At 49.3% G+C, this 24,486-nt stretch overlaps 1 protein-coding gene across 2 annotated transcripts in view; it reads left to right on the forward strand.

Annotated features, from left to right (window-relative positions):
* KCNJ6 (potassium inwardly rectifying channel subfamily J member 6) overlaps positions 1-22,223 on the forward strand; it is a 260,723-nt gene extending 238,500 nt beyond the window's left edge. For both annotated transcript variants that reach the window (XM_008274882.4, XM_070073153.1), the window contains exon 4: positions 18,869-22,223. In XM_008274882.4, coding sequence (XP_008273104.1) covers positions 18,869-19,194 — 326 coding nt within the window. In that variant the 3' untranslated portion in view covers positions 19,195-22,223. The remainder of the gene's footprint in view (positions 1-18,868) is intronic.
* Positions 22,224-24,486: the final 2,263 nt, after the last annotated feature.

Genomic DNA, 24,486 nt, shown 5'->3' on the forward strand with positions numbered 1-24,486 from the left:
ATCCAGAGAATCCTCAAAGAAAGCCGGGAGGGCACACCGAGAGCCTCCAGCAGTCAGGGTGCAGGGCCGGGCAGACGGAGGAGGAGACAGGGTCCTTGGGGGTGAAAACAATGGCAAGCAGGGAACTGTGGAGCCATTGCCATCTGCGCAGAAAAGTCATGGAAAACGCCCTGGGTCTTGTGCATTGCACCTCCCAGTGACCCTCATTCTCAGAGACTGGAGGACATGCAGTCACTTGCCTCAAGTCACTCAGGGAATGGGAGGCGGCACCAGAATTCAGCCCAGGCACAGCTCACTGCACAAGCCCAGAGTCACAGCCCTGACTCAGTCCTGCCCCTCCCTGCTGGAGCAGGAACCTCAAGGAAAGAGGAAGTGGGAACTGGCCTCACAATGCACAGGGGCCTAAAGCACCACCAGACCGGCCACAGGCCAGGCAGGAGCACAGCCACCTCATCGTGGCTGCTTTTCCAGGACACGGACCCGCCGGTCAGATGGTCTTTAGAAGCTGGAATAAGATGATTCTTTCCAGGTCTTTGCTTTTGCCACCTCCTGGAGGAGATCAGGTGAAAAAGGCATGTCTCTTTCTGCCACAAATCATGGCAACATTTTTGCCCATCACCCAGTGGTTGGAGGCTATTGGATCCCAATAAGCATCCAGGGGTCAAACCAGTCCCCAGGGACACAGAGGGAGAGTCAATGAAAACCAGGCAAGCCCCTGTAACCCAGCAAATGTCCCATCCTTTTTCCTGGTATTTTTTCAAAATCCAAACTTCTTATAAAATCACTAATCAGTGAGGAACAGAGAGCTTCCAAGTCAGATTGTTAATTAAAAAAAAAACTGATTTTTGCACTTGAAAGATTGACAGCTAAAATGAATTTCACCTTCATTACAGAGGAATGTATGTCACAGCTTAGAGTCAGGGACCCAATCCCCTTAAGCTGGATGGTTAAAATACTATCTTAAGTGTAAAGTGATCACATAGATAGGATTAAATGACTATGATAACAATGGATAGAATTTAAAAGGAGTGAATGCTGCAACATGGGAAGCAGTCCACACAGCAGATTCATAGAATGATAATCACCTTAAATAGCACTCTGACCTCAGCATCAGCCTTTAAGGCATTCTGGTCTGGCTGAAAAGTCCATGAGAGCATTTCAGGCATGGAAAGCCAAGACACTGTGGCAAAGTGTCCTAACTGGAGGACCTCTGTGGGTGAGACCCCAGTGGAAAGAAGTGGCCATCAAAGAAAGATGTACTTTTCTCTGAAGGGTGGAAAGAACTTCTACCTTGCTTGTGGCCTTGTCTAAATACTGATGGAGTTTGTGGATTCAAAAGGCTTCCATAGCCTAGGCAGCTCATGTCAAGAGCCTCAGGTGATCGCTGAGGTCATACATCAGAGTGTTAATTGTTAAATTAACAACAGGAGTCACTGTACACTAACTTCCCATGCAGGACCTTTGTCCCCAAAGAGTTGTACTATGAGAATCAACTGTAAAACTTGTTCTCAAAGTATTACTTCACTTTAGTGTATTAAGTGGAGAATAATCTTTTTTTAAGGTTTTTATTTAATGAATACAAAGATCTCTGCAAGTGAGATCCCAGTAGAAAGAACGGGGCCATCAAAGAAGGAGGTACGTTTATCTGAAGGGAAGAGAGAACTTCCACTTTGACTATGACCCTGTCGGAATAAGATCGAAGTCTGCGAACCCAAAAGGCTTCCATAGCCTTGGCAACTCATGACTAGAGCCTAGGGAGATTACTGACGCCATAAACAAGAGTGTCGAATTGTTAAGTCAACAACAGGAGTCACTGTGTACTTACTTCTCATGTGGGATCTGTCCTTAATGTGTTGTCCAGTGTGAAGTAATGCTATAGCTAGTACTGAAACAGTATTTTACACTTTGTGTTTCTGTGTGGGTGCAAACTGATGAAATCTTTACTTAATATATACTAAATCCATCTTCTGTATATAAAGATAATTGAAAATGAATCTATGTGAGTGGAATGGGAAAGGGAGCGGGAGATGGGAGGGGTGCGAGTGGGAGGGCAGTAATCCATAAACTGTACTTTGGAAATTTATATTTACTTAATAAAAAATCAATAAACCTGTAGCTCAGCTAATGAAGAAACCTAGAAAGGAGGCACAGATTAGCAGTATCAGGAAAGGAGAGGAGACATCAGTGATGTCATTAGGAAGTATTTTGAACAAGTGTGTGCCAGTGAATTTGACAACTGAGATTAAAGGGGCAAATTCCTTCAAAGATAACGACTACCAAGTTGCTGTCAAGAAGAAACTGATCAACCCCGTGCCCCTGCGTCTTTTCTCTAAATGGAATTCATCATTGTGAACCTTCCCACAAAGACGACTCCAGACCTCAGATGGCTTCCCTAGCGAAGTCTGCCAGACACTGTGTGAAAAACAGATTCCAATTCCTCAAAAACTGTTCTAGAAAACTGGAGACAAGAGGACACTTTCCTGTTCCTGCTATGATATCAACATGATTCCAATACTGAAACCTGAACAAGATATTATGGGAGAAGAAAACTCTGGAGAAACATAACTCAGAACAAAGATGCTCGCCCTTTGTTTTACAGACGTTTTTGCAAATTAAATCCAATAATATGCAGAAATAAAAGTATGTCGTGGCCAAGTTGGGTCAGTGGAAGAGTGAAAGCTTGTTTTAGCATTCTAGATGTGGACAGGACCCTCGAGTTAAAATAAAAGCTTATTCTCCATCCTAAAAAAAAAAAAAAAAAAAGAAATATAGTGTTTCTTCCCCCTATTCCCACCCTTCCACCCTCACTCTCATCCCACCTCCTACTCCCTCTCCATCCCTTTTTTCACTAAGATTCATTTTTAATTCACTTTATATACAGAAAACCAACTCTGTACTAAGTAGAGATTTCCACTGTTTGCATGCACACAGACACACAAAGTATAAAGTACTGTTTGAAGACAGGTCTTACCGTTAATTCTCATAGTACATTTCATTAAGAACAGAGATCCAACATGGGGAGTAAGTGCACGGTGTCTCTTATTGTCGATTTATCAATTAACAATCTGATTGTTGACATCAGTGATCACCCGAGGCTGTGGCCATGAGCTGCCAAGGATATGGAGGCCTTTTGAGTAGTGGATGATATTCTCACGTCCCGTAAATTACAGTTATGTCTAAGTGCTAGCAAAAGATATATCACTCTTGGGTTCTTCTTTAAAAATAATTAAGTTTCAGAGAGAGAGAGAGAGAGAGAGAAGGGAGAAAAAGGGAAAAAGAATTTTAAAAAAATAAGCAAAATTAACTCTGAGATGCAATGACTTTGAACAGTCCTTGTCTGGACTGTTGAGGAACAGGTTTTTTTTTTTCTTTTTCTTTTCTTTTTTTTTTCTCATACAAAGTGCTGAACTCCTTACCTAGAATAGAATTAATCTTCTGTATATAAAACTAATTGAAAATAGATCTTAGTAAAAAAAAAAAATAAGACTGGGAATAGAAGAGGGAGGAGGAGGAGGGGTGGAAGTGTGGATGGGAAGGTGGGTATGGTGGGAAGAATCACTGTGCTCCTAATGTTGTATTTATGAAATGCATGCAAATAGATAAGTAAATAAATAAACTAAGACTTGACCGTAGACATCTACATAAGGAAATAAAAGATAAAGTGCTCAACTAGAAAACATTGCATCCAAAAAACTCTATCCCACTTCTTTATGGAAAAGCAGAACTTGAAACAAACCTGTCCGTGCGAATTTCAAGCCCTAGAGGATTTCCATAGACTACAAATGTCCCACAGGAGTAGAGAAAACCTTTGCCAAAGCAGATAGTCTTGATGAGATCCTGGAGAGGACCCTGCAGGGCTAGAATATACGGGTCACACAGAATATAATACACAGGGGGCAGCATGGTGGCACAGTGGGTTAACCCTGTGACACCAGCATCCTATATGGGCTCTGGTCCAAGTCCCAGCCACTCCACTTCCAATCCAGCTCCCTGCTAAAGCACCCTGGGAAAGCAACAGAAGATGGACCAAGTGCTTGGGTCCCTGTCACCCACATGGGAGACTTGGATGTAATTCCTAGCTCCTGGCTTCAGCCTGGCCCAGCACTGGCTGTTACAATCATTTGGGATGTGAACTAGTGGATGGAACATATCTCCCCCACCCCTGTGTGTGTGTGTGTGTGTGTGTGTATGTGTCCCTGTTTCTCTGTAACTCTACCTTTCAATTAAATAAATACTAAAAAATATAATACACTGTATTAGCAGAGTGCAGTATATTAGTAGAAAACTTGAGGTATAGCAAGGTCAACAGATTGGGAAGTAATTGCCAATGGAAGCATGGGTTTTTCACAATTCCTAAGAGGAAGAGGCACATTTTATTATGGGGACCACAAGGAGGAAGCACCAGTGTCAGTCAGAAGGCAGAGAGGTGGACGGAGCCACAGCTCAGCAGGCTAATCTTCCACCTGAAGTGCCAGTGCCCCAGGTTCTAGTCCCGGTTGGGGCGCCGGTTCTGTCCTGGTTGCTCCTCTTCCAGTCCAACTCTCTGCTGTGGCCCGGGAAGGCAGTGGAGGATGGCCCAAGTGCTTGGGCCCTGCACCCACATGGGAGACCAGGAGGAAGCCCCTGGCTCCTAACTTCGGAGCAGCGTTGCACGCCGGCTGTAGCAGCCATTTGGGGGGTGAACCAACAGAAGGAAGACCTATCTCTCTGTCTCTCTCTCTCACTGTCTAACTCTGCCTGTCAAAAAAAAAAAAAAAAAAAGATGGCAGAGAGGTGAGAAGAACTGTGGACAAAAGTATTTGTTATGATTTCCACAAGAATAGATGGACAAGGTGAGACAAGCAAGTTTAGGATTGCTAATTTTAAATAATTCCATCAACTCGGGGGCATGGGGACTCTCTCTAGCTGTGTGGTCTTTGGCCATGGGGTGATCCAGGCAGGCAAAGAGTGACCCAGAGTGAGAAAGCCCAATAAGTGAGGCAGGTGTGGGAGTAGGCTCTGGATGGAGGGGTTTGCACCTGAAAGACCATCCCATGGGTGAGTGTTTGTTTTCTCTCCCAACTGGGCCAGCCAAGCCCCAGATGTCAAAGGATCAGAAACTAGATAATAAAAGGCAAGATTGATCCACTAACCCAGAGGTAGCCCTGACTCCACCCACACACACAACTTCCTCCACCAGGCAGCTTCACAGCTAACAGAACACTCAGAGAAAGACCAGAAACCCCATGGGATCCAAAGACGTGAGCTACAAAGTGGGGATCGGATCAGTACCGTCAAGCCATCATGAAGTTAGGAGAAACAGTCTCTGCTGGATAACTGATGGCATCAAGAGAGTGAGGGCTCCACCTGTGCAGGGTCCCCTGTGCGTTTCATCTCACATGAGGGGGCTTCAAAAGGTTCATGGAAATGAGATCAAAAGAGAAGTTTATTTTGGGGCAAAAATATTTTGCAGTCCATGCATAGTTATGTCATAATACACATTTGAAAATCCCTCATATGCATGGATTTCAAAAATGTTTTATTCTAAAATTCTTAATTGTTTACAAGATTTTTCTCAATGTCACTTTATTCATCTTTCACTTTGTAAATTTTAATTACACATGTTTACATCTTTTTGTTCTTATTTCTTTTAAAGTTATGTATTTATATTTATTTATTTCAAAGGCAGAGTAACAGAGAGGAAGAGAGATATCTTCTATCCACTGATTCAATCCCCAAAGGCCTGCAAAGCCAAGGCTGGGCCAGATCAGGCCAAAGCAGGGAGCCAGGAACCCCATCCAGGTCTCCCACGTGAATAGCAGGGACCCCAGTCCTTGGGCCACCACTTGCTGCCTCCCAGGCCCATCAGGGAGCTGAACTGGAAGTGGCTGTAGGACTCAGTCCCAGGCATTCTGAGATAGGATGAGGGCATGCCAGGCAGTGGTTCACAGGCTCTGCTACATGCCTGTTCCTTTAACTCATCTGTCAATCACATTTGCTGCAGATTTTCTGAAGTGCCCTCATATGACTTGTCCTCCTCAGACTGGAGCACATGAAAGGATTCTGACCCATCCATCAGTCCACATACACCATCCATCAGTCAATACCCACAATCCATCAGTCCATACCCACAATCCATCAGTCAATACCCACAACCCATCAGTCCACACACACAATCCATCAGTCCATACCCACAATCCATCAGTCCACACACACAACCCATCAGTCCACACACACAATCCATCAGTCCATACCCACAATCCATCAGTCCATACCCACAATCCATCTGTCAATACCCACAATCCATCAGTCAATACCCACAATCCATCAGTCCACACACACAATCCATCAGTCTATATACACAATCCATCAGTCCATACCCACAATCCATCAGTCCATACCCACAATCCATCTGTCCATACCCACAATCCATCAGTCAATACCCACAATCCATCAGTCAATACCCACAATCCATCAGTCCACATACACAACCCATCAGTCAGTACCCACAATCCATCAGTCCACACACACAATCCATCAGTCCACACACACAATCCTTTCCTGGCTGTGGAAATACCACGGTTAAAGCTCAGCTCACTGGAAATACACCACGACCCAGGGTCTGGGACCCGTCGTTCCGCTCTCTCAGAGCTCTGCTCCGCCTCGCCAGGCACACTGACTGCTGGAGCTGGAACACACTGGCCCTGCTCCCCGGAGGAGGAGTGAGCGGTGAGGAAGCAGAGCCTGGCTGTTTGCCTCCTCCGGGTCTGTAGAAGACAGAGTCAAATAAATGATGAAGCCCCAGGAATCCCAGACACACACACCACCCCCACCCCGCCCCCGTCCCCGGCACCCCGGGGCGCAGCAAGCCGGAGGGGGGACTAGAAAGTGATGGGCAGCTCCTGTTGGGCATCCAGCAGCGGGGCAGAACTCGGCGCTTGATGGTGCCGGGTGCGCCCATGGAGGAAGCGTCGCGGGGCTTATTCTGCTACACGAAGGTTTCGTTTGTTCCTGGAAATGTTTTCTTCTCACTTCTCAGCAGACATCAAAAGCCCTTATTTGAAATGGCAGCCGCTCCTGGATTCCTTTTTTCGCCATACATGGCTTGGAATGAGGAATGCAGAGATTAGCTGATCCATGGACTCTAAATCAGGACTTCAAAAGTGGATTTCGGCTAAAGGAGACGCGATGCTAACAGCATGACGCATGCATTTCCAAGGACGCACTAATTCAGAGGCTTGTCTCATGCTCTGTAAACAGAGGCAGGTTGTTTGACACATCAGAGAGATTCCAAGTGGGAAGGCAGGCTGTAATTTCCCTAAGTCGTAAGTTGAGTTTACCCCAGTTTCATTCACTGTCCTCTGTTGGTTGAAGAACAGGAGCCTGTCACGTAACAGAGGAATGGGCTACCATTGTAGATACAAGGACATCTGGGACATTTCCAACCACGCTAAGGACCCACCATGGGGGAAAGCTCTAGAAAAGGCTGCTGACTCCACGCACAATGTTCCAACTTAGCAGCCGCCACCAAGGGTACAGCAGTGCCTTGGGGACCACTGGGTGCCCACCTGCCTGCCCCAGCAGTCCCGGGGCCACCAAGGCAGAAGAGCCTGGAATCTCCCAGACAGAAGCCTATTGGCTGAACATGAATGCGCTCTTTCATTGTCACCAAGGCCTAGAGATCTTTCCAAACAGGCAGGACGCAAAAGACATTTTTTCCAAAATGTGCCCAATATTTCAACTTAAGAGAGCATTTGTTACACGGCCATAAGAAGGCAAGTGCTTCAAGAGGTTTGTGGAAAATAGAATTACAAGGTAAGCTCAGGTTGGTGCAAAACGTTTTTGAAGTCTGTGCGACCTCTTTTCATAACGAGCGTTTCCCTGAACTTTTGAAAGCCCCTCATCGAAGTGATCTCCATCCCATGATCCCTCTGTCTCTGGAGTTCAGGTCAGTCTGCCAAGGCCTTCTTTGTTTTCCTAAAAATCCATTGGTTTTGGTTGAAAATCATTTACAGTTGGTTTGCTTAAGAAAAACACCCGTTTCCTGGCAGTGGGAGCCGGCTCCTGGGCTTGCCTTCCCTGGCCCATCCGCCCGGCTGCCCCCAGGGGAAGAACACCTTCAAAATCCTGAAAATGATCCTGCAGTGAGGAGAGAGGGCAGGAAGTTTGGCGGTAGTTTTGCCACTAACTTTAAGAGGAAATTCACACACACTCGAAGTGGTTCTTTTAGACAGGCGATTCACGAGGCGAGAGTACAAGCCGTCCTCGGAGAAAGGGGACGTTTTATCACTCCGCAAGTTGATCGCATGTGACTCCCTGGGCGCAAACTTAGTGCAAACATCAACAATTATGAAGACGCAATAAACGTGAAAGATGGCTAGGCCAGGCCTCAGCCCTGCTTAATTTTTGTTAAGCTTCTCTGCACTCCTGAAACATCAGACAGATTCACAGCCCCGAAAGGAAGTCACGGCAGGAGGCTGACACGTTCTGTTCCCTTCCACCAAGTCAATTATCCAGTTACTAAATCCAGCGCTGGACGCATGCATCTAATATGCAAGGCAGACAAAACTCAGCTGGAGGAAATAAGTCATTTTCATGGCGGTTGACGGCTTTATGTTCCTTTGCAAATCAGTAGTAGTTCTTCCTTTACAGCAGCCAAGGGGAGACCTTCCGCTCACTCTCACTGCTCCGACAGCTCCCCAGAAGCAAACCTGGGGCAAGAGGTGGTCCAGGGACCTAGGTCCCAGGGGAGGGGGAGGTATCAACAGTGTCCACGCGATGCCAACTTTACCTTGGCTTCCAGTGCCGGTTCTCAATGGTGTCACCTCAGTCCAGAGCTCATTTGCGAACACCAGATGGAGACTGCAAGACGCACGTTGGTTCTGCTCACCTGCAGCACCGTCCTGGTGCCTCCACCCTCTCCCAGCCCTGCCCATGTTCAGGGTCCTGCTAACAGCCTCCCCACCGTCCTGGGAAACCTTTCCAGCTGGCCCAGCCCAGAGTGAGCCCCGTGGCTTTTGAACTAGGAAATTTTCACTGGGCGGCTCATCCTAGCCTTGCTCAAATATGGCCTCTTAGGATCCATTCTACCTGGAATGGCTGAAGCCATTACCTCTGCAGTCGGACCTGTGTCATTGGCAGGGTGATGGCGTGGGAGATGCTGGCCATGGTCTGGAATGTTCACGCATCACTTCAGTTCCCCCTGGAGGAGGTATCTTGCCCTGAGCAAGGCTACATCACCCAGAGATGAAAGGAAAATGAGCATCGGGTAGGGAAAGAGAAGGGGCTCAGAGCAGTGCTGACGTGGGGAGCAGAAATGAGGGAGATCGCTGCTTGGATGTTGGGTTTTATTCCTGGAGCAACAGGAAGTCACTGCAAGGCTGTAGGCCAGACCCAGATCTGATCAGATCGGCTTTGCCCAGGGGGCACTGTGGGGCAGGGAGGAGTGGGACAGCCTGCGGTGGTGGCATGGGTGACATCATCCTATCATGGGCGGGGAAGGCAGGTCTGCCCCAAGTACATCCTGTCTGCTGTCACTCCCCCAGCACTGGGGCATCACACACGTCACTGCTTGTGCTCCAGGTGCCACTCATCCTGGGTGACAGTCACCAATGTCGCTGCCTGCTGGCCCTGTTGGTGGAGAGACATTAGAACTCCTGGCCTCTATGCATGGGTGGAGTGTTCACTTGTGTGAAAAAAATTATGCTAACATAGGCATGCACACACATGCACACACAGGTGCAGGCACGGACACACTGTAACAGGTGCACACACACACACACACACACACACACACTGAGGCACCCAGGTGGCAGTGCCCGCCCCAGGCTGCTCAATAGCATCTGAAACCTTACAGAACTCTGCAGAGGTGAGCCTCAAGGCCTTGACATTCTCAGATTCCCTCTCAAAGTCCCTGGGGTTTTTCCACTTGGGCCCCCTTCCCACACCCAGGCCAGGTCCAGGCCGGGGGGCTCTGAGCCCCTGCTTGGAACCAGAGCAGTATCCAAACCCTGGTCACATCCCCACCCACACCCCCAGCCCCTGGCTGTCTCTCTTCCGTCTGCTCTCCTAGAGTGGCCAGAGCCTTGTACTCTCACAGCTCTGCTTCTGGAACCCCCAAATCCTCTCAACAAAGCTTTGTGGTTGTGAATGGAAGCCCGCTCTCCAAGCCCCTACCGCAACTATGGTCTTCACGTCTGTGATGCAGTGTGCCCCAGCTGAAGGATGGCCCCTCAGTCCAGCCTGGCTCCCATCTACCCCAGGACGATGGGAATACTGCGGGCAGCCAGGAGCAACTGGACCATTGGGAATAAAAAACACCTGCTAACATCCCAAACTATCTCTCCTTGCCTATTCGTTTGTCCCTCCAGGAAAACCCAGACTCCTGGAAAAACCTGGAAAGTGATGTTTTCTTGACCAGCATCTGAGGGAGCAAACAGGATCACCCTCTGGGTGTTTGATGACCTCTCTACATAGGTCTACAGCAGGAGAAATTCTCACTATCTCCTTCTCATCTCTTCCAAAGTCAGCTTTTTATATAAGAGAAAGTAGATCTTTTTAAACACCTATTTATTTTATTTGAAAGGCAGAGTTACAGAGAGAGAGAGAGGGGGATCTTCCATCCACTGGTTCATTCCCCTCAAATGTTTGCAACAGCCAAGGTTGGGCCAGCCCAAAGCCAAGAGCCAAGAACTCCATCTGGGTCTCCCACTTGGGTGGCAGGGGCCCAAGTACTTGGGCTATTCTCTGCTGTCCTCCCAGGCACATTAGCAGGGAACTAGATTGGAAGTGGAGCAGCCGGGACTCAAACCAGCACTCGTATCGAATGTTGGTGTTGCAGGTGGCAGCTTAGCCCACTGCACTACAATGCCAGCACCCAGAAAGTAGATCGAAATGAACATCAAAGAGGACTTTGAAGGCGGGGTTTGTTTTTGCGTTTTTGTTTAAGGCTTGGGCTGCCTTAGCGATAATGAAAAGTTCATTCATTAACTCATTCATTGAAATTTAAAGAGAATTTACTGCCAGTGGTATTGGCTCCATGGCCCACCGTAACCTCCACCAGATAGCCAAGGACTCACACTGAATCTCATCCCCAAGCACAGAGTCTGGCACCTTCAAGGCGTCTGATACATTTTTTGCTGACTGGGCAAAGGGAGTCGTCTCCATGTCATTTGTTTCAGTTGCAGGTCAGTGCACCCAAGCCGTGGCCAGGGAAACAAAGGCAAATCTGTAACCAAGTTGCACTGATTGCTCTGGGATGCTGCTGGAGGCAGCCTGGCTGGAATAAGCATGAGTCGTGTGGTCTTTCCTAAGTCCTTTCTTGTAAGTCCACAGACAGAGGAGTTGCCCACGTGGGTCAGCTTCCGGCAGCTGTCTGATCTCACAGCCCCACTGTGGCCACCAACTGCCCAGGGCTCTCTGTGCCTGGTTCATCGTTCAATATGGAGGTGCCTGGTTTGAGTCCTGGCTACTCCACTTCCAATCCAGTTTCCTGCTATCGTGCCCAGGAGCCAGCAGATAATGGCCCAAGTACTTGGGTCCCTGCCACCCACCTGAGAGAACCAGATGAAGTTCCTGGCTCCTGGCTTCAGTTTGGCTTACCCTTGCCTGTTACAGCGATTGGGGAATGAACCAGCAAGTAGATCTCTCTCTCTCTCTCTCTCTCTCTCTCTCGCTGTTTATCTCTATTTCTATCTCTGTCTCTCACACTCTGCTTTTCAAACTAGTTACACAATGGATAACCACAAGTAGGAGAGACTGAGCTCAAGTAGCTTTTGAATTCAATACTTTGATGGTGCAACCTCAATGAGAATATTCTAAAATTAAGAAAAATTGCAAAGAAATTTGTAACATTACCTTGTAGGTTTGTGTTGAAGGTACCATTGGGACAAGGACCCCTGTAGGATTAACAAGAGGCTGTTTGTTGAGCTCAGACAGGGGTATGTGCTGCCATCACCTGTATTCCAGCAGAAACTCAAAAGATTTTAAAGGGAGGGTAAGTCTGAGGGAGGAAAACGAGGAAGACTTAAGACAGTATTTGATTGGTGGACAGACTTTTTTGCAACTAGGGGAGCTCTCTGATTGGCTCTTAGGTGCATTTGGTAGTTTCTGATTGGTCCATTACCTACTGGTACATAACTGGGGGCTTTCTGGGATGAATAAGGTCATGGAGCTCTCCTGTTTTAGCTGGGAGAATACCCAGTCCTCGGCTTTGAGCTCTGAGTGTTGTGTAACCAGTCCTCTGGTCAGTGTGGCCATCCCAAAACTGTTTGATGAGTTTGTTAAGACAGAGTCAGCTGCAGGTGTAAAGGCTGTTGGGGACGCAAGTTCCCACTGTTGGAGAAGAGAGTTCCAAATACAGAATTACACGTGCAGAAGGGGAGGAAGTGAAAAGAATCCTTCAGTCTGAGGTTTGATTTCGCGGCTTCTCGTGACTTCTTAGAAAATAAATCAGTTACTGGTATCGTCAAGCAATTGCCAGAGCCCCAGATCTGGGTAGAGAAGCAGCAGCATTGTGTGGCAGACAAGACAGGCATGGGGATTTAGAAGAAACAGTGGCAGGGGTACAAAAAAACCCCAGCAGGTGCAAGAGAGGGGCAACCTGGAGAAGACGAAGGGCAGCCAGTGCTGAGATCATTCACCAAGTGCCGGGACCCAGTGGCTGTGATAATTCTCCATTTTACTTCCTGGCACACGTGCTATTCTGTTGACCCCTGTTATCACCTGTAGATGTGAGGCACTATGGGAGTGAAAGAGACCAAATTAACACATAGTCCCTGTCTTCAGATACAGGAATGATAATGCGGTGGCAGGAGCCTGGAGCCCGACTCCTGAATAGGAACCCTGGTTCTCCTCTTACTGGGCCCATCAGCTCAGGTTAAAGACCACAGACTGCACGGCTCACACTTCTCACACCGAAGGTCTGAGACCAGCGAGCAAGCACCGTCGGTTTCGGGCGATGCCGCCCTTCCTGCCATTTAGACACTGGTTCACGTGGCCAGAACACCGTGTGCTTGTGGAGGAGCAGGGGAGACCATCTGGGGTCTCTTCCTCTTCTCACAGTGTCACCAGTCCTATGGGATTAGGGCTGCATCCTTACGCTGTTGTTTAACTTCTCCTTCAAATTCAACCTCCAAGTCCCATCACACTGGGGCTCAGGGCTTCATCGTAAGACTTGGGGGGCGAGGTGGGGAGCACACCTGCAGTCCGTAACACCATGACCCAGAGCAGCTGCTTAACCTCGCTCTGCCTTAGTGCGCACGCGTGGAAAACAGAGTCAGGGCCACACCCGCTGCTGCCGCGGGATTAGATGTTTGGTACACGTAGGACTTCCAGGGCCTGGCTCACCAGAAACACTCGATGGACCATGTTCATGACCTAGCTCAGTACTTAACTGATAAATTTAGGCTTTCCCTAGAGTAGAATTAGGAGCATACAGGTACAAAAATGTATGTTCTTAAGACATTTAAAAAAATACGTGGCTTCGCATAGTTGGACCTGGACCTCTCTGGCCCTCAGATATTTGGGTAACAGAAAATACACGGTTGTGGACCGAAGAGACATGACCCTGAAGCCATGTTCGCTGTCACTTAAATGGTCAGCAGCTGGCAGAGCCTGCTGGACCCAGCCCAGTCTGTGGACAGGGAGGACTCTGTCGTGCTTCTTTGAGAGCCAGGGTTTGGTGAATCACTAACATGGTCCTCCTGCACGGGACGCCCCCACACTAGGACGGGCAAGCTAGAGCGCACAGCACTGTAGCACTGCTTTGACCCATGGCCGTGCTTATGGCGAATGAGCCCCAGGGGTAAAGGAAAAGGAAGGCGTTGCATGGTATAGCCTGGTATTTGAAAAAGAATGGCTAAGCGTCGGCCAACGTCTGCTTTGAACAGTGGCTGCCAAAGTCGATTAATTCTACAGCACTCAGAAGTGGCAGGGGTGGTTTATATCCATTTATTTTATCCCAGTCTTACCGTCCGGGCTATGTCGAAGTGTTTTCCAGCCAGCGATGATACCTGTGGCTCTCACAGCCTTGAATTTCTGGATATAAGCCTCTTCCATCGTAATTTGTCACTGCACCTAAAAATGGGGCATCTCCTGCCGAGCCCCACTTTGCAGGACTTGTTTCCTTCCATCCTCTGCCCCTCTTCGAGCAGCTCATTTGAAGCTTCTGTCCAGTGGGTCCTCCCTTAGGGGCAGCTGCTGTCGTCTGCTGCCTTTCCCACGTAGGCACCATAGTTTCTCGTTTCTTTGCCTGTCTCATAAATTTCTGCGGCAAACTGACTTTTTAAGTAATATAAGGGTACTTCGAAAAGCCCATGGATGTGAAATGAAAAGATAAAGTGTATTTTGTTGCACATATTTTTGAATCGTGCGTAGTTTTTCATCATACGCGATTCCCATGAACTTTCTGAAGCCCCCTTCTATAACCGGGCATCTGTGAAAATCTGATCATTCCGCCCTCACCGAGGTTTGGCGCGGCGGCTGCTGTTTGTGACTTTCCCAAGTTCATTCTGAAGGTCCATGCTCCTCTCGGGGCGTGACCACGGAAGTCTCTGCTCAGCCAACCATTGGACAGAGCTTGCTGCGAAAGCCTGGAGGCGAGCTCCCCCAGTGTCTGCGAGGTGTCTGTGCACGGTGAGGTGCGTCTCCAACTCTCAGCCAGGCACTTGACAGCTGTCCTCACCTTCGCGTCCCGGGGCACAGAGCCTCGCATCTTCAGAGCGGGAGTCAGGGCTTCTCGAGCGTTCTTGGGCGTGTGCGCCCCTGCATGCCCACACGGGCTTTTCAAAACCCCTTGGGGCACCTTTCCCCCCTCCGGCTTCTCTTCTTGTTTCTGTATTAGCCTGCTATTTTCCTCAACTGTTATCACTGCCCCAGGCGGTTACAACATAAAACAAACGCTACTGGTTTTATTTTTATTTTTTATTCTTTTTTTTTTTTTTTTTGACAGGCAGAGTGGACAGTGAGAGAGAGACAGAGAGAAAGGTCTTCCTTTGCTGTTGGTTCACCCTCTAATGGCCGCCGCAGCCGGTGTGCTGCGGCCAGTGCACTGCGTTGATCCAAAGCCAGGAGTCAGGTGCCTCTCCCAGTCTCCCATGCGGGTGCAGGGCCCCTGCACTCCCAGGCCACAGCAGAGAGCTGGCCTGGAAGAGGGGCAACCGGGACAGAATCTGGTGCCCTGACCGGGACTAGAACCCGGTGTGCTGGCACCACAGGCAGAGGATTAGCCTAGTAGAGCCGTGGCACCAGCCGCTACTGGTTTTAGAAAAGTGCCCATGAAAACGGCTGTTGTGACTGGCACTGTGGCACCGCTGATTAAGCCGCCACCTGTAATGCCAGCATCTCACATCAGAGCACCAGTTCGAGTCCCGGCTGCTCCACTACCAATCCAGTTCCCTGCAGAAGATGGCCCAAGTGCTTGGGCCCCTGCCACCCACGTGGGAGACCCGGATGGAGTTCCAGACTCCAGGCTTTGCGCTCTCTCTCTCTCCCTTCCTCCCACTTTTCAAATTAATGAAATAAATCTTTAGAAGAAAGAGAGAAAAACGGCCATTTACACTGGGCAAGCTCAGACAAAGACAAGCCGTGCACGTGCGGATTTCTGGGAAACAGCCCAGCACGTGAAACAGTGGGGACTCCGCCACGGACTTCAACGAGCTGCAAGCCAGTCCCGGCTCCTCCGGTGGCTGCCACACCACTGGCTTTCACCATGATTTCAGCTCCGGTGGCTGCCAGCTGCTGGTTGGCAAGGCCAATGAAGAACTGGGGAGGGGTAAAAGACCGCAAAGTGGAAGCTTGGGATCTTAGTGAGATTCAGCCATTCTCCTTGAGCAAACGCTCTGGGGCTCACGTCCAGCGTTCTGGAAGGACTCCTCGCGCCCCCTCCGCCAGTGCGCACCGCTTTTGCGGAGGACCGGGTTCTCAGACATCTCATTCCACTGTTCCCGGTGTCGACCTTTGTAGTCCCTTCACACGTCTATACCGCGTCTCTCTCCTGATAACTCCCATGTACTATAAAATCTTCATTCAGGTTTTGGTTTTCATAATGGTTTTTCATTTCTAGTTATGTTTGATTATTTACACAGCCAGAAATAAAAGTGCTGGAGGCATTTTTTTTATGTTGTTTGATTGCCAAGAACAATCAGCAATGACTGTGTAATACGGCTGCTGCCCATGGCAGTGAGAACGCTGGAGAAAACAGCAGGCTAACTAAAAAGACAGAAGGACAAACTGAGAAAGGACATCCATGGGCGGCTTTGAAAAACTTCCACAAAGGCCGGCGCCGCGGCTCACTGGGCTAATCCTCCGCCTGCGGTGCCTGCACACCGGGTTCTAGTCCCAGTTGGGGCGCCGGATTCTGTCCCGGTTGCCCTTCTTCCAGGCCAGCTGTCTGCTGAGGCCAGGGAGTGCAGTGGAGGATGGCCCAAGTGCTTGGGCCCTGCACCCCATGGGAGACCAGGAGAAGCACCTGGCTCCTGTCATCGGATCAGCGCGGTGCGCCGGCCGCGGCGGCCATTGGAGGGTGAACCAACGGCAAAGGAAGACCTTTCTCTCTGTCTCTCTCTCTCACTGTCCACTCTGCCTGTCAAATAAATAAATAAAAAGAAAAACTTCCACATGTCCCCGAGAATCCAGAGGACCCTCTGTGGATGTTCACATGTGGACGTCTGGGCTACACACCTGCCTTCTCCACTTTCTAGTCCCCTTACCATAAGAACATACTTCTTTCTCCAAAAGAGATTTGTAAATGCTTTGTTTGAAAAGCAAGAGACAGAGACAGACAGAGATCGCCCATCTGCTGATTCACTCTCCAAATGCCCACAGCAGCCGGGGCTGGACCAGGCTGAAGCTAGAAGCCAAGAATCCCATCCAAGTCTCCCGTGGAGGTGTCAGGGAGCCACAGACCTGAGCCGCCAGCTGCTGCTTCCCAGGCTGCACGTCAGCGAGCTCTGGAAGTGGAGCTGGGACTCAAACCCTGGGAATCTAGCGCGGGTGTGGGTATCTGCAGCAGCACCCGGCAGCAGCACCCACTCCCAACAAAGATATTTTGTCACCTTTACCCCCGGCCTCCTAGTTGTGCTTCAATCTGTGCCCACCTCCCTCTGCCCTGGCATCTACCCCACCACTCCCCAGCACAGGTAAGGAGTAAGTCGGAAGAGAAGCATCACTAGAAAAAGAAAAATAAGGCGAAGCCAAGGTGTTCTTTTCAAATTGTGGAAGCCTGAACTACGGAGGCGTAGGTAGACTTCCTGCGGGCCAGCCAGGGCAGCGCTGAACAAGCATGCCACTCCGGTTCTGAGGCCAGGAAGACGCGCACGAGTGTGGAGTGAGGACTGGGGATGGCTCAGGCTCTGACACCTGCCGCGGAGCCCATCGCTTCAATCCCTGGCACCCAGCTTCCCCCTTCCAGACCAGGAGCAAGAGCCCCAGTGCGGGAACATTCAGTAGCTCTGAGCCCTGCTGTGGAAGCAGCCCGCTGCATCCTCGTCCCCAGCCCCGCCCACGTTCAGCACAGAGCAGGTGCACAGCATAGTACTGGCTGTCCTAGCAGATGACTGACTGACTGACGGTTCGGCCAGCTGGCTGCTCTATGAGTGAGTGACCGGGGCCCACACAGGAGTTTCGTGAGTCCCCAGTAGTTTTGCCTCTGTGGACCCCATACTCCATTTTTGACAATTTTCTTTAAATTGTATTTCGCAACTGCGTTGGTACGAAGAGGACTATTTTTTTTTTCACAACTGATGTTGAGAATCAGTACCTAGACATTTCAATGTGTACATGATTCTTTTTGGAATTTTATTTTTATGCCCAATATTTTTATTAAGATAACGAGAACAGATCTCACGTATTTCAAAGATACAATTCTAAGAACACAAGGCTTGTTCCCTCCCTCCTTCTTCCTTCCTTTCTGTCTTTTTTCTTTTAATTTTTGCAATGACGTACTTTCAATTTACTTTATAATCACGGGCTTATTACTCCACTAAATATAGTGTTCAACAAGTGAGACGCGGTTTCTTCTAAAAGCTCTTTTTTGTTCTGACCTTAAAAGGAATTAAAATAGTTCCATGGACCGCTAAAGCATCGCGGGCCTGGACACTGCCCCCTCGCCTGAATGAATGATGCCATGGACGCTCTGTTTCCTGGGAATTCTTCCAAGGGTGCTCTCTGGCTTCCGGAGGAACCTCACTGGCGTTGCCCACACCCCAGGCCGCGTCTGCCACCTCGCTTTCTTTTCTAAGGAGATGAGTGGGGCTCCGCGCATGCTGACATGTCGCATTTCAAAGGAAGCTGCTCCCACGCCAGGCCCGCCTGGAGCTCACATGACTTTGTGCAAATTAGCAAAAGGGCTTCCCATGTCTAAGCAGGAGAAAAAGGCATCGAAGTCAAACGCTATTGCATGACCTGAGCTACGATGCCCACTGGGCCTAGGGAAATGCAAATCCAGGTAGGTATCCCTTTCGGCCCAAAGGGACCATACTCATGGCCTACGTGGGAGGCAAGCGAGCACCAGTCCGTGACCTCCAGCTCATGGGCAGCCTGCGTGCAGCCCCACAAGCCAGACTTCAGCCCGAGTCTGTGGCCGAAGCACTCAAATCCCATCAGACCTCGGGGGAAGCTTCTCCAAGCAGTGGGTAGCCAGAGTCAGGACGTCAGGGTTCTTCCAGGGCAAAGAGCGGAGGTGGCATAGCCACAGATGTGCATGTGCGCTGTGTGCAGGCACGCTTCAGGGGAGCCAGGAGTTTGCCGTTGGTCCCTGGGACTCCACCAGGGGCGCGTGTCTACGGTGTGAGTGACCTCTCGTTGGTGGCGGTCCCTGTGCAGGTGTCAGTGTGAACAGCCCCCTCCCTCCCCAGCTCACACCTCCTAACGCCGCCCCTCCTCTCCGCAGGGATGACCTGCCAGGCCCGGAGCTCCTACATCACCAGTGAGATCCTGTGGGGCTACCGCTTCACGCCTGTCCTGACGCTGGAGGACGGGTTCTACGAAGTCGACTACAACAGCTTCCACGAGACCTACGAGACGAGCACCCCCTCCCTGAGTGCCAAAGAGCTGGCCGAGTTGGCCAGCAGGGCAGAGCTGCCCCTGAGCTGGTCTGTGTCCAGCAAACTCAACCAGCACGCGGAACTGGAGACTGAGGGGGAGGAAAAGGAGCTGGAGGAGCAGACGGAGAGGAACGGTGATGTGGCAAACCTAGAGAATGAATCCAAAGTGTAGTGGCCTTGCGGGCGCGCGCCCCGGCGCAGCCTCTCCCGGTCTCGCATTCGCTCCTTCTTCTGTCTCTCTCACTTTGTTCTTTACTTATTTCTATTTGATTTTGACATCACCACACAACAAATCTTCAAGGTGTAAAATATCTACCTGCCCCCTCTCAGTTATTTAGATCGACGAGGTAGACACGGATTTGGTTGAGGTGCGACGCTCTGTGGCCCAGGCCTGGGCTCTTCCCCAAAACACCGCATCCCACCCCTACAGATTTAAGCTATGGACCTGCGTGGGTTGGACAATAACAGACCACTCACGAGAGCGCGTCAACGATGCTGGCGGGGAGGCGGCAAGTTAGGTCTCCAGGGCCGACCTATTCATGGCGTGGAGCCCTCCACGCCCTAAACCCGAACACGCTACTTCTACCACGGGCCAGGTGCTTGTCCCAGGCGGGCGCTGCAGTTACGGGACCCAGGAGAGCAGACACGAGCCACTGTATATACACATGCCTCATGCTGTCCTTTTCTTTTTTGCACCTAGTAGCCAGCATGTACAAAAGGACTGTAGAACAGAACTTCTAAATAATGTACATAGATGTATCATTAATGTAGGCTTAGATCTATAACTGTAGAAATAAGCAAAAACTAACAAACACCAAAAAAAAATCCCCAATGTAGAGTAGGCATTTCTGTTCTGATGTCTGTGCCTCCCAGATTACTTCCATCCATCGACTGCTGGTCCTTTATTGCACGGCCAAGTTCCAGGTCCCAGACTGGAGGCCCCTCGGGCACCACACTGTGCCCTCGCCAATCCTCTCATCCAATCTAACAAGCCATAGGGCTGGGGGCATTGGGAGAGCCAATAGGTGGCAAGACCCGCCACCAAGATGCTGACGGCCAATGAAATGCTTGCCAAGTCTAACAGGGGCCTCGCTGTGTCCTGGGGGAACACACTCTCTTGCATGGCACTGGTGATGCGTTGACGCTCCTCACGCACGCTCTCGCCCTTTGTGGTTTCATAGTTGAGGAGACTTTTCTGCGCAGCCACTGGGTCTCCAGCTGTTCCACCCGTGACCATGAGAAACCGCAGACTGTTAAGATGAGACGTGGTGAGTGAGCAGACGATGGATGGGGTCTAAAGGCACGTGGTGGGTGCCGCAGATGGTCACCAGGGACCGCTCACTCCCGCTGGAGCTCTGATGAGGACGTCCTGCCTGTCCCTGGGGGCTCATCCATCAAGCGTTTCTCGCATTGTGACTTCTCTATGCTTCACTCACGAAACGATCCGATCCGGGTTCAGTATTCAAAGATGCGGTCAACGATGAGGGTGACTATCTAAGAAATCTCTGCGGGGGTATGCCACCCGTGAGAAATCAAATCCAAAGTGTCTGTCATGCTAACAAGGACAAACAAAACACTGCAGCCTTAATTCATTTTAATCTGCAAAGACAGGTGTAGAAAAAGAGGGGAGGGGAGGAAGATGAAGGGAGGATGGGAGGGAGAAAGGGAGGGGTATTTTGAACTGAAAAATCTAAATTCTAAAATGGAAAAAAAAAATAGGAAAGGAAGAGAATCTTGGACACAACGGAGGGGCAGGTGGAGATTTTGCACTGTAACAGATCTTACATGTTCATTTCGCATTTAGAAACCGCTTGTTCTTGAACACAGTCGCCCATCATCAATATTCATTGAATGGATCCAGTTTATTTTCAGCGCCCACAGCTGTGCTCGGTTTGAGGCTCTGCACCACGGAGGTCAAAGAGATGCAGCGCGCTGCCTCCCTGTTCCTCCAGCCACCCCCGTCCGGACTACACAGGCTTCGCCACAGTCCGGGGACCTCGTCTACCAGAGAGCGATTGCCTGGGAGACGAGGCGAGTGGCTCCTCCGTGTGACATCGGGGTCTTGCATCAGGACAGCTGCTTCTTGCCCTGGCTTGATGGAAAACAAACCAGGGGCCGACATGTCATGTTTTTCGCATTCAGTATGCGTTGATCCGCTTCTCCATCGCGCACCCTCTAGGGAGGGGGTGGTGGTCGAGGAGGACGCCACCTGGTGCGCTTCCTGCGAGGCTGTGGGGGAGGTCCCGTGCCTGACCTCACTGTGGCCTTACGAAGGGCACACTCTTGGCTTCGGGTGCTCACTCTGCAGCCTCGCCAGGGTTGCAGGGCAGGGCCTGGGTAGCACAAAGCAAGACGAAATCGGGGCTGTGAGACCTCTGCTAATTTAGCTCTTGAAGACTCCCCGGGCCTTTCAATCCGTGACTAAGGTGTCAGGGACAACCCCCACCTTGCTGTCTGATTGGAAGAGCAGCTCGGGCCTGTTCACTTCTTGCCTGTCCCTTTAGCACAATGGAACGGAGCGGAACAGAGGGCCTGACAACACCTTGGCCAGGAGCACGAGTGGTTCCGTGTCTGTGAGAGGGCTCCCTGTTTTCACTGTCTTTGGTGTCCGTGTACTTGGAGAAAGAACTTGAACCAAATCTTGTTTTTTGTAACGTGAGCCTCTGAATCTTTAAAGTTCGATGCTCCTGCTGAACTTTTCTGAGACCGCCCCTAACACGTCTATTTTTCTACAGTTGTTGAGAATACCGTTTAACAGTGTATTTTGTGTCAATTGTTACAATTTGGAATTGAAAGAAGTTCATTAAGACGGAATTTTCTAAGCAGCAAGTAGTGAATGGTGTTTTTCATTAAGTCAGTTCAACAAAATCGACGCCACAGTTTCTCCCCATTCTGGGTCACAGAACCCAGCCCTCATCCACGATGGAAATCAGCCTATTTTCATGTGACAGTATCATAGCTGATGGAGACGACTCTCAGCTCGATATTGTGGTCTGCTGGGTTGATGCGTTTGAGTCACTGGGCCGTGAAGTGTGGTGGGGGCCATGAGCCAGATCAGAGCCCGGATGAAGGCTGACAGGGCAGCGCGCTCCTGAGGGCAGCGCAGCTCCTTTGGGGTTCCCACTTGCGTTCCCCCAGCAGCTCTCCAGCTGTCCATTTATAAATCCACCTTATGTAACTAATAAAATAGTTCATGTTTTATGTTATCGCTTGGGCGAACTATTTTGCGTGAACACACTTGCAGTCACTGTAATGTCAGCTCAGCGTTTTTCCACTCCTTCTCAACCCGGATTCCAACCCAGCTGATCCAACACTCAGCCACTCTGCGTCCACGCAGCGGGACGCGCTCTCGCCCAGCCCCCTCCTCCCCTGAGCCTCACTTGCTCCTCCCCTGGTTCCCTGCTCTCAAGTCTATGGATTTAGTTTAGTGTCTTCGGTTCCCTAATAGGTTCCCTAATGGAGATCCGGCTTCTGTCTCTAAAAATATCAGCCTATTGTTTAAGCACAATTTTCACTCACAGGTTCAACCCAACTCCAGCTCTGACCTATCTATTTTTCATTACACTTTAATTTTTTTAATGTATGACTTCATTTGAAAGCCTAAATTTTGAAGTCTCCCAAATACCACCCTTATGCCTTCCCTTCCTATGATTTCTTACAGCTCAGATTTCTTACTTTTTCCCCTTTTTTTTAACCTAGATTTGAGCCAGTATCCTTGGGATATTCAAAAATTGTTTACAAACGTGGGAGCTGGTAGACAGAGAAAGAGGGCATAACACCGTGATCACACCAGAAGAATGGGAAATCATTTGACTTTGCTGGGCAAATAACATTTACAGTAAGTTATTTCCAAAACAGCTTGCCAATAGCTTGACTGCTTTTTAATCTTTCTTTCATTGACTCAGATACTTTAAAAAGTCAGGAAGAGAGGTGAAAACTAAGGGTTCCACATACGAGAGTACTTCAAACAGTTTGTGTAAAATGGAGCCAAAAGATAAGTTTCTTCGGGTGAAAAACCATTTTTAAATCCATGCATATGAGGGATCTTCCGAGAGTTAGGAAAATGTATATGATGAAAAATGATGGATGACTTTTTGAGATTATAGCACGGACGTAAATTGTTCTCTTCATTTTCCGCAAATTCTAGGATGCGTCCTCATAAATGGAAGTATTGTCTTGTGGTGATTTTCCTTCAGTGGCGGGAGCTATAAATCCGGAATGATGATCATTGATATGACACTGTAGTGTAGCAGAGTCATTCCATCTCGTTTCTAGACTCTAAAGCCAACCTAGAATCCAGGAAATACTACCTTTTACTTGAAAACTGAGGAAAACACACCTCTTCCTAATATTTCCGCCCTTTACCTCTTGAAGCGCTTTTCATACAGAGTGCTACCTTTCAGTCAAAATTCTGTCAGAAGGTTGCTAAGAGATTTGATGAAACACAGTATGCACAATAACAAAACTATTTTTCCCTGCCTTGTGTGTTGCTTTAGCACACTTAGAGCACCTGCCCGAATTATCTCACCGCATTCTAACCCACTGTGGGAGGCTGCGTGCCGTAATTTACACTTTCTAGATGGAAACCAACGATGTGGGGAGATGGAGTCACTTCCCAAGGTCACTTCCCCAAGACCAGTGAATGCTAGATGCTGGCCGCATATTCAGGTCCTGAGGCTCCAAGACTTACTACAAAAAAAAATTTTTTCAGCAAAGCAAATCTGCAAACAGAACGCAACCCACTGCCTGTCGTTGTACCACTTGCCAGCTACGAATGGTTTCCACATTTTTCAATGGCTGGGGGGGAAGTAAACAAAAGAAGAATATTTTGTGATATGTGAAAATCATGAAATTCAAATTTCGGTGTCCATAAATAAAGGTTTATTGGCTCCCAGTCATGCCCACTTGTAGATGTATTGCCTATGGCTGCTTTCAGATCTCACTGGCAGAGCTGAGCAGTTAAAACACAGACCATATGGTGAGCAAAAACTAACATATTTCCTAGCTGGCCCTCTACAGGGGAAGTCGGCCAGTCCTTGTACTATACTAGTAATACTAGCAAGTACTATTGGTACTACTGAGTGCTGCTAATTACTAAGTGCTAAGAGTACTAGGAATAGTCAATAGTGCTAGTAAGTACCGTACTGTGTTGTTAGGAGATTTCCTGGGGAACTTAGGAAGCTGGCATTCCCTTGCAGTATAGATCTGTTGGAGCTGCTCATGGGTCCACGTAAGGAAAATTGCACAGCTGTTTTTGGTAAAGGGACATCAGCTTCATGAGACTCTGAATCCAGTCCCACAGTCGGGGTCTCAAAGGAAGAGGCTTCCTTTTCTTAACCGCCCCCCCCCCCCAGAGTGGCAAACAACCAGCCAGGGTCCAGTGGTCAACTCAGAAACCAGATACAGTCAAAGTACTCATTCAGAGCAACAGGGAAACAGAATGCCCGGCCCAGCAACACAAGTA

Source organism: Oryctolagus cuniculus, chromosome 4, assembly GCF_964237555.1.
Source record: "Oryctolagus cuniculus chromosome 4, mOryCun1.1, whole genome shotgun sequence".
NCBI lineage: Eukaryota > Metazoa > Chordata > Mammalia > Lagomorpha > Leporidae > Oryctolagus > Oryctolagus cuniculus.